Here is a 9,634-nt window from a genome sequence, read left to right as displayed (position 1 = left end):
ATAATTAGTTAAATATTTCAGAAATCAAAATCAAATTATATTTGATTTAGAGTTATGATTTATTAATTAATTAATTGATTTTTTAAATATTTTTACTAACCTAATTTTTATGTATAAATAGCACTAGGTTCTACACTTTTAAGAAAAAAAAACTAACAATTACCAATTTCTCAATTCACTCTATCCCAACTAAACCCTTATTTTTTTAACACCTTCAACCCCATTCTTCATCCATAATTCCTACATACAAAACAATTCACCGAGTTTCTTCAATATCTTTTGTTCTTCTTTTGCTTGGTTCTTGGCCAATGATTTCTTATGAGGCCTCCTCTTCTTCCTTTTTTTAAAGAAAAAACATTTTCTAAATCTTTTTATCAAAACTAAAAATAAACCTTTTGTTTTCAAAACCTTTTGGCCAATGATGATACTTGAGGCCACATTTTATCAAAATTCTTATGTTTTTGACATCCTCTTTATTTTTCGAAACACTTTCTTTCAACTCCCCTTTTTTAAATACCTTTTTCAAATACTTTATCTAGAATTACAATATTTTTGGCCAATGATTATACCTGAGGTTTTTTTTTTTTAAAATCATTGCTTTGGCCATTGTTGCTACATTTTAGTTTAAAATTATGCTTTTACGATCATAATATTTTTTACAAAAACCCTTGGGAATGTTTGCCCTTTTAGCCATGATCTAACTTTCTGAACCTTTCTTTATTTCTTGGTAAAATTGTAAGTTATATGAGGCCAAACCCTTTTTATAATATTTTTTTTATTTTTATTGTAACTATTATCATTACTAACCTTTTTTATAATTATTATTAGTAATATTTTTGTTAATTGCTTCTATTATTATTATTATTATTATTATTATTATTATTATTATTATTATTATTATATTATTGTTATTATTACTATTATACTATTATTATTCTTATTCTTATCTTATTTTTGCAGGTATTTCCTTTCGCTAAAGAGGAGCGGTGCAAGAATATGGATTTACCATTGTTAGGGCATAAAACTTTTGCCTCTTCGAAAATCCCATTGGCATTCCATGGACCTCTAGCCACACCATATCAGATCAAATCCTGGTTTTTCTTTAATTCATTTTTTTAATTATTGGTTTATTGTTTTATTATTTAAATTTTCACTAAAACTTTAATCTTTTTTTTCCCAAACCATAAAATTCATAATATTTTCATAAACCACTCTAAAATCTTTTTTTATAAAATTAATTTGTTTTTTTAATTTAAATTAATAATTTAGAGTAACATTTATTTTTAGGTTTAAATAATTATTTTTTTAAAATTTAGGTTAATTCAACAATAACATTTTTAGACTTAGGTTAATTTAATCAAATTAGGATTTTTATGCTAATTAATTTAAATTTAGATTAAACAATTTAGATTAATTAGGTTCATTTAATCAAATGACTTTCCCTTGCCCTGTTACTTTAGTGCAGTTAGGCTTAGTAATTACTGGTAGGTGTTGTTCAATAACCTGGGCTTAGGTTTTTAGCCTGCAGATTTATTTTACCCACTAGGTTTTTTTAACCTCCAAAGATTTAGGTTTACCCTTTTAATCAAACATTGAATTTCTTCAAACGCGCATTCTCTTCTCACCTCATATTCTATGATTGTCGTATGTTTGTGCTAATTCCCAGCCTTGGGGTAAAACTTGTTTATTTATCTAATTTTTGCCTTTATTTAATTTTTTGCATTTAACTTTAATCATCTATTTTTGAGTTTCGCTTTTACTATTTATTTAAATTTCTAGAAAATGTATATAGGCTTGCAAGGTTTTTTTGTAATAGTTTAGTTTTATTTTTTGCCTTTCTTTTCCGCCTTTATTTTTCTGCCCACAGGTGTTTATTGTAATAGCGTAGGAACTTTTAATTCTGCCTTTATTTTAAACTGCATGGTTAGTAATCGAATGTAACTAACATTATTTACAAGATAAATATCTGAATTTAACCACGTGATTGTGCCACACACACACCTTTAGGGTAACCCTCTCTTGTTGCCTTGTTGCCTTGTTGCCTTGTTGCCTTATTGGTGGAAAATAGTCAAGTCCCTCGATTCCGAGGATACCTAAAGCAAATGTTGCCCTCAGTTCATTCATCATCAAATTTGTCCCTCGGTGTTGCCTCGATAAATGATGATTTGTCCGATTGCTAAGGTTTCTCGCCTGTTGCCTATAATGACTATTATATCCTTCCCTAAGACTTCTTACCCTATTTATGGTATGGATAATCTTATGGCGAACGATAAATTTCGATGACCCTTAAACATCCAATTGAAAGACTTCCTGCCCTCTCATGGTATGGATAGACGCTTTCGCCCGAAAGACCTAAAGAACATGAAAGACAAAATTAGGGCAGGCAGTTCTTAATTGCTTGCTCAACACTTCATAACCTCTTTTCAAATCAATTAAAAAAGACCACGCTTATTTACAAGCTAAATCCTCATTCAAAACATCTTCTTTTTCAAACGATTTCAAACAAACAAGTGAGCTAAGCAATTAAGAGCCCATGGATAACCATGGATACAAAGGGTGCTTTAAACCTTCCCTTTGTATAACCTACCCCCCGAAATCAATCTCTTAAAAAGGTCTTTCCTGTTCTTTTTGCCTTTCCAATTGGATAAAATAAAAGTCGGTGGTGACTCTTGCTTAACCGCGACATTTCAAAAAAGTCAGTTCACCGTATTACAGATTTGTTTGATGATGTGATGATGAAACAATATTATATAACCGATGTGTGTTTTATGATGAATGATGATGATGTTGTGAATGTGTTTGTAATCAATTATGAAGCATGACTATAGATTGTTAAACTTAGAATCTAACTTGATGTATCTGTCATATGCTGATAATTATGCCCTTTATTAAATTTTCGTTGATATCTCACCCCTTCTGTTTGAATGTTATCTCTACGTGGGTAACGTGCAGGTGATCAGCACTAGGAAAGTTTAGACGTCGTGTCGAGTCGGTGTCATGCTGAGATACGTAACACCGGGGAGGGATGTACGTTTATTTGTTTTGATTGTTGCATTGTTGTTTTATGTAGATAATTTTGAGAGTAGTGTAACTCTCTTTTGTTTGAATGATCATTGAAACTTTGATGAGTAAAAATGTTATTGAATCGTTATGTTTTATTTTCCGCTGCAATAATAAAGAAGTTGATGTTTTGAAGGATTATAATAATGATGTTGTCGGTTCATCCGAAGTGTGTTATGTATCCATGTTTTATGAATCTGAGCATATGTGTTTTTAAGGTTGATAACGACGTAGCATCCTATTCTTGATGTGTTGTATTGAAATTTTGAATTACTCTGATTTATTTTATTAATTAAAATAGCGATGGGGAAAAGGGTGTTACATTTTGGTATCGGAGCCTGGTTGGTCCGTCCGACCAAGCTATCGAGTCTTTAGTGTAGTGATGGTCGAGTACTGTCTTTGGATTTTCTTCTAATCATTGTTGTATGTTTTGGTGAAAAAGAGAATGGCTGGAAGGAATGACGCTGCTATTGCTACCGCATTGGAAGCTTTGGCTCAGGCTGTGCAGCATCAGCCTAATGCTGGCGGGAATGATGGATCTCGCATGTTGGAGACCTTCCAGAGGAATCATCCACCTACGTTCAAAGGAAAGCATGCCCCAGAAGGAGCACAAGAGTGGCTCAAGGAAGTTGAGAGGATCTTTCGAGTTATGGAATATTCAGATGCACAAAAGGTGCGTATTGGTTCTCACATGCTGGCAAGTAAGGCTGATGACTGGTGGGTTTCTACTCGCTAGAGATTGGAAGGAGAAGGTACGACACTCACCTGTGAGGTATTTCTCCGGGAATTTCTAGTGAAGTATTATCCAGAGGATGTCCGCGGCACGAAGGAGATTGAGTATCTGGAACTGAAACAAGGAGAAATGTCAGTGACTGAGTATGCTGCCAAGTTCGTGAAATTGGTAAATTTCTATCCTCACTACAGCGAGGAGACTGCTGAGTTTTCAAAGTGTGTCAAATTCGAAAATGGATTGCTGATCGCGAATTTACGTGTCTATTAGTCGGGATAACTGCAAGTGCACAGTCATGACGTGTAGTTTTAAAAGATATCGAATCCACAGGAACTATAAATCGACCTACCGTTATCTAAAGTTACTATGTAAAGCTAAGGCTAATGATATTTGGGTTGTTTCTAAAGAAATGAAAATAAACTCTTAATTCTAAGAATATAATAATAAACGGATATCAGTATGTAGTTCGTCTAACTTAGGTGATCCGAAGTTCCATTGGCCAGATTCTAATTAAATCAAAAATCTTTACTAACTAGGGTAAATACGTTTTTAATCCCTATAAATATGCGACACTGCATTTTTAGTCCCTATAAAATTTTCCTTCAATGAATGGTCCTTATAAAATTATTATGCCTCTAGTTTCAGTCCCTACTGTCAAATCAATGTGCATTTTAGAATGATTATTTTGCAGACATATTCGTAATGTTTTAAAAAGTTCCTAGGAAAAAAGGAAACTCAAAATTTAATTTCTAAGTTGAGATTTTCATTACTTTTATCATTATTTTTTGAAATTTGAAAAATTCATATTTAATTCTTCTCGTTTTAAAAAATTCTAAAACTTGGTAAATAAATATTTTACAGTATTCTAAACATATATAAAAAAATTATTAAAAAATTTAAAAATTAAAGGGTAATTAAACAGTTTTTAAAATTTTAGAAAACAACAGGGACTAAAAACATATTTAACCCTACTAACTATGTTATTTAAAAGTCCTGCTCTCAAACTCTCGCTCTATTGATTCAGACTACGATCCTAACTCATAATGTACGCTCTCGCCATCCCACCAGATTTAGAAACGCTTTGTGAAAACATCATAATTAATAAAATGCTCGCTTCATGAAGACGTTACCTACTTAAATCTCCTAGTCTCAAACTCTCGCTCTGTTGACTCGGATCATGCTAGTATTCCCTAACGTACGCTCTCGCCATCCCGCGTCGGGTTTAAAAACATTTTTTGAAAGTAAATAAATTCTAATCAGTTTTAATACGCTTTCGCCATCCTTAAAACTAATGTCCTATGTCTACTATCCAGTTAAAGATCTCAAACTCTCGCTCTGTTGATCTTAACCTTTATTAGTTCTAAAACCTCAAACTCTCGCTCTGTTGGTTTTATAACGTTAAGAAATTAAATTAGACATAAAACCAGAAATGAGTGATTTTTAATAAAACTTATTTAAGCCAATTTATTTCGGATCCCTACGGTTAGATTACTTTACATACCGGCATCTAAATAAATTAGCCAAACATACTTAAAGGGACAAACATGAAATTATAATTATTAAACATGAAATTATAATTATTACACATGAAATTATAATTACTAACCATGAACATGTGCGTAACTAGATTTGTAATGATAAAACAATATTATAAGAACAAGAAACTAAAATAATTGCAAATAAATAAACCTGGAAGTAAAGCAGACGAAACAAACTTGAATAAAATTACGAACAAAAACAAATCTTGAAACTTGAATGATGCTTTGAAATAATGTCGGCAAGATTGTGATCTAAGAGTACATAAATTGTAGGCCTAAAACTAATGGTGTGGTAGTTCCTCAATGTGAGAAACTACCACTTTTACAAAGTGAAAATTTAGGCCTAAAACTATGAACAGCGCTTCCGCGCCTAAAACTTGGATGCCTTCAAATGAATGCTTAGACTCTTTTTATGGTGAATGGAAGTGGAAGTTATCACGTGAGAAGTAGTGGAGATAGTGGGAAGTTGAGAAAATCATGGGGTGAGTGGACTTGGAATTGTCCACGAAACTAATGGAGAAAGTGGCGGGGTCCACGTGCTTTTGGAGACGGGCGTCTCTTAGTGGGCTTGGAGCTTGGAGACGTGCCTGTGAACTGGAGACGGGCGTCTCTCACTTGGAGACGTGGCAGTGGACTGATGGGGACGTGCGTTCCTTGACTTGTGGAGGGTGAGACGACCGTCTCCCACTTGGAGACGTGGGGGCTTCTGCTTCACGTGGGCTGGGCCTTACGTGTTCCACTTTGGACTCCTCTATTTGCACCTCACTTCACTACAGTACCTCCAACTTGATTCTTTTGCCTTTTTAATACGATTTCTTCTGATTTCTTCTTCTTTTTACTCCTTTTCTTCAAATACTTCTTGCATGAACAAAATACCTAAAACAATAGAAATACCAGCATAATACCAACATAAAATAACATAATTAAAATAAAATGAGGAAATAATTGATATAAATCGAGTCAAATAAACGATACATTTTCGTGTTATCAAACATCCCCACACTTAAACCATTGCTTGTCCTCAAGCAATGAACCAACACGGTAAAAAGAAATATTTAAGCTCGACTCGAAACAGGGGCATGACACGACTCCTAATCATATTTGTGTTAGGCAAATGTTACATCGATAGGTTATAGATATCAACACCAAGGATACCGTAACGACACAATTCATATCTCTCGTTTTTCCTTTCACCCTTTTCATTCGAGCGCAATCACGTTAAGCCCGTTATTCGTACACGCACATAGTAGGGAAATCGGTTAGCGACTATGATCCTTTTCTTTTCTTTAGCACGGGGTTCTGGTTTTTTTAAATGGCGAAGCCCCATCTTTCCCAACTGTGGTTGTGGGGGATCGGACCGTAGTCCACCCTACCAAGCCCAGTACCAGTGACCTCTAGGCCAACCAACAGTGGGTGCTAATTATTAAATCCTTATTGGCTCAACAACCGTTGGGCTAAATGACCGGGTGAGGGTCACCTAACTTAGAAGGTTATTCTTCAATTAAGTCATTTAAAAACAGGATCAATCACTTATATTCCTCGACTCCCTACGTAGTTTGTGCTTAAGATGGTGCCGACTGCTAATATAAACTACTTACGAGCTACTTTGAAAAATTGAGCCTAAGGTCTCGACATAATGGGCATCCAAAATGATATCACATAATGAGGGGGTTTAGGGTGTCTGGACGGTATCGATGTTGTTGAAACATCTCCAAGTCTTTCTAACAATGCCTAAAGTATGACAACCTCTATACTTTCAGAGTGTGTATGCCATGCGTCAAAATTCAAATTTTTGTTGGAGGTTAAAATTTTCAAATTTTGGGGAAATTCGATAACAACAGAAAATCATATATAAAGACTTAACAATATAACTAGAAAACAATAAAGCAACAAATGAAAGCGGTAAAGCTTCTCCCCCACACTTAAACCAAACATTGTCCTCAATGTTTCGATCCAAGGTGGAGAAGAAAAGATAGAATCTATATGGATGCTACCGGCGGGCTATCACAACCAAATCTACTCTGCGTCCGGAGGAAATATCTTCTCCTATCATGCTCATCAACGGTGTCACCACCAGCAGCAACACTCGTAGGAATGTGCGTGGAGACCCATTCATCTTTGAGATGATCGTCTATAGATTTTTCGCCTAGATATGGCCAAGACGTGACAAGCGATCCATATCTTTATTATCTGTAAGTTCAAACGATAAAAGGAAAACATTAAACTGAAAACTCGTGGGTTGCCTCCCACGCAGGGCTTTGTTTAACGTCAATAGCTCGACGGCTTAAGAGTGCAAGCACTCAAGGTGGTTCTCTCGAGAATGACTCCTCGGTTGAACTTTTAGAAAACCTCGTTTTCCATGGCCACTTATCAATCCATCTCACATATCCCTCACCTTTTCTTTTCTTTCTTCTGTGGGGTGGTTCATTCTTTTGAAATTGTGGTGGCGGTTCTGGATCTATCCTAAGTATCAGTTTTTCGAGTTTGGGCTTAGTGATATTATCCACCACCTCAAAGGTTAACCTTACCCTCTTATCACTAATGATATCCTTAGTTTCATGGTCATCTAAATTTCTCTTTTTATGCAAGACTTCAAATAAGGGTGCATTAGTATGGATATTTTCCAATACCTTCACATACATTATGGATTTGGAGTCTACCTTAGCTTCCACAAAACTTTGCGGGAAAGAAATCGATGGGGTATAGGGAAGAGGAATAACAATAGGTGTTTCCCTCTCTACCTCTTCTACAGCCTCCCTTTCAGATGGTGTTGGTGGATTTTTATCAATCTCCACTCTTTTCTCACTAGAAATCTCTTCAACCACCTTATCACTCTTCTCAATCTCATAATCACTCTCCTCAATCTCATTATCATTCTCCTCAGGAATTTCAATTTGTTCTTCACTAATGGTTGTTTCCATATACTCCTCAAGTAAGTGTCCTAGCGACTTTTGTTCAAGTTGGGAGATTTGAGTCTCTAATGCCATGTTGTGAGTCGCGAGGGACTCAACCGTAGTGGTCAGTTGCCTAAGGGTTTCATTGTTTTGAAGATTTTGTTTGATAAACTCTTGGTTTTGGACGGTTTGTGTCTCTACAAAGTGCTCCATCATGGCTTCTAATCTAGAGTGAGTTAGCGTCTCGTCGGAATCCTCCATTGATGTTTCGAAGTTAAAATTATGGGATTCTTGAGGTTCTTCAAAGGGAGTTAGCGTTGCGTTTTGTGTTTCCTCAAAGTGCTTTGTCATCATAGATTCTACCCTAGAGAGACTTTTTTCTTCAATGAAATCCTCCATTAAGATTTCAAGGTTGGATTTATGATAATCTTGTGACTCCTCAAAATGTTGGGCATGGTGATCGTAGAGGAAATTTGGTTGATGATAAGTTGGCGTTGCATTGAAATCCTCTATTAATGCTTCAGGGTTAGAATTATAGGATTCTTGTGGTTCCTCGAAATATTGGGCGTGGTGATCGTAGAGGAAATTCGGTTGAGGATAGGTCTGGTTGGAATTATAAAATTCTTGTGGTTCCTCAAAATGTTGGGATTGGTGATTGTAGAGGGAATTCGGTTGAGGATAAGCTAGTGTCGAATCGTAATCCCCAATTAATGTTTCGAGGTTTGGATTGTAGGTTTCTTGTGGTTCTTCGAAATGTTGAGATTGGGAGTTGCAGAGGTAATTTGGGTGAGAATGAATTGGTGGCGCAGCATTGAAATTCTCCAATAGTATTTCGAGATCGGATTTATAGGACCCAGGTGATTCCTCGAAATACTGGGAGTGGGGGTTATAGAAAAAGTTTGGATGATACATAGTAGTAAATGAAAAGAAAGAAAAAAAAAGCCTTAGTCTCTACGGTGTAACAGCGAGTTACGATATCGACTTGAATAGTCCCCGACAACGGCGCCAAAAACATGATCGCAACTTTACGTGTCTATTAGTCGGGATAACTGCAAGTGCACAGTCGTGTCGTGTAGTTTTAAAAGATATCGAATCCACAGTGACTATAAATCGACCTACCGTTATCTAAAGTTACTTTGTAAAGCTAAGGCTAATGATATTTGGGTTGTTTCTCAAGAAATGAAAATAAACTCTTAATTCTAAGAATATAATAATAAACGAATATGAGTATGTAGTTCGTTTAACTTAGGTGTTCCGAAGTTCCATTGGCTAGATTCTAATTAAATCAAAAATCTATACTAACTATGTTATTTAAAAGTCCTCCTCTCAAACTCTCGCTCTATTGATTCAGACTACGATCCTAACTCATAATGTACGCTCTCGCCATCCCACCAGATTTAGAAACGCTTTTT

At 35.3% G+C, this 9,634-nt stretch overlaps 1 protein-coding gene across 1 annotated transcript; it reads left to right on the top strand.

Moving 5' to 3' along the window:
- Nucleotides 1–3,505: 3,505 nt before the first annotated feature.
- LOC131613566 (uncharacterized) lies at nt 3,506–4,060 on the top strand. The gene is made up of 2 exons (XM_058885223.1): nt 3,506–3,733; nt 3,797–4,060. The coding sequence occupies exons 1-2, from the start codon at nt 3,506–3,508 to the stop codon at nt 4,058–4,060; spliced, it is 492 nt and encodes a 163-aa protein (XP_058741206.1).
- The last annotated feature ends 5,574 nt before the right edge of the window (nt 4,061–9,634 follow it).

The sequence above is a fragment of the Vicia villosa genome, linkage group LG6, assembly GCF_029867415.1.
Source record: "Vicia villosa cultivar HV-30 ecotype Madison, WI linkage group LG6, Vvil1.0, whole genome shotgun sequence".
Lineage (NCBI taxonomy): Eukaryota > Viridiplantae > Streptophyta > Magnoliopsida > Fabales > Fabaceae > Vicia > Vicia villosa.
This window is presented reverse-complemented; position numbering and strand designations above follow the sequence as displayed.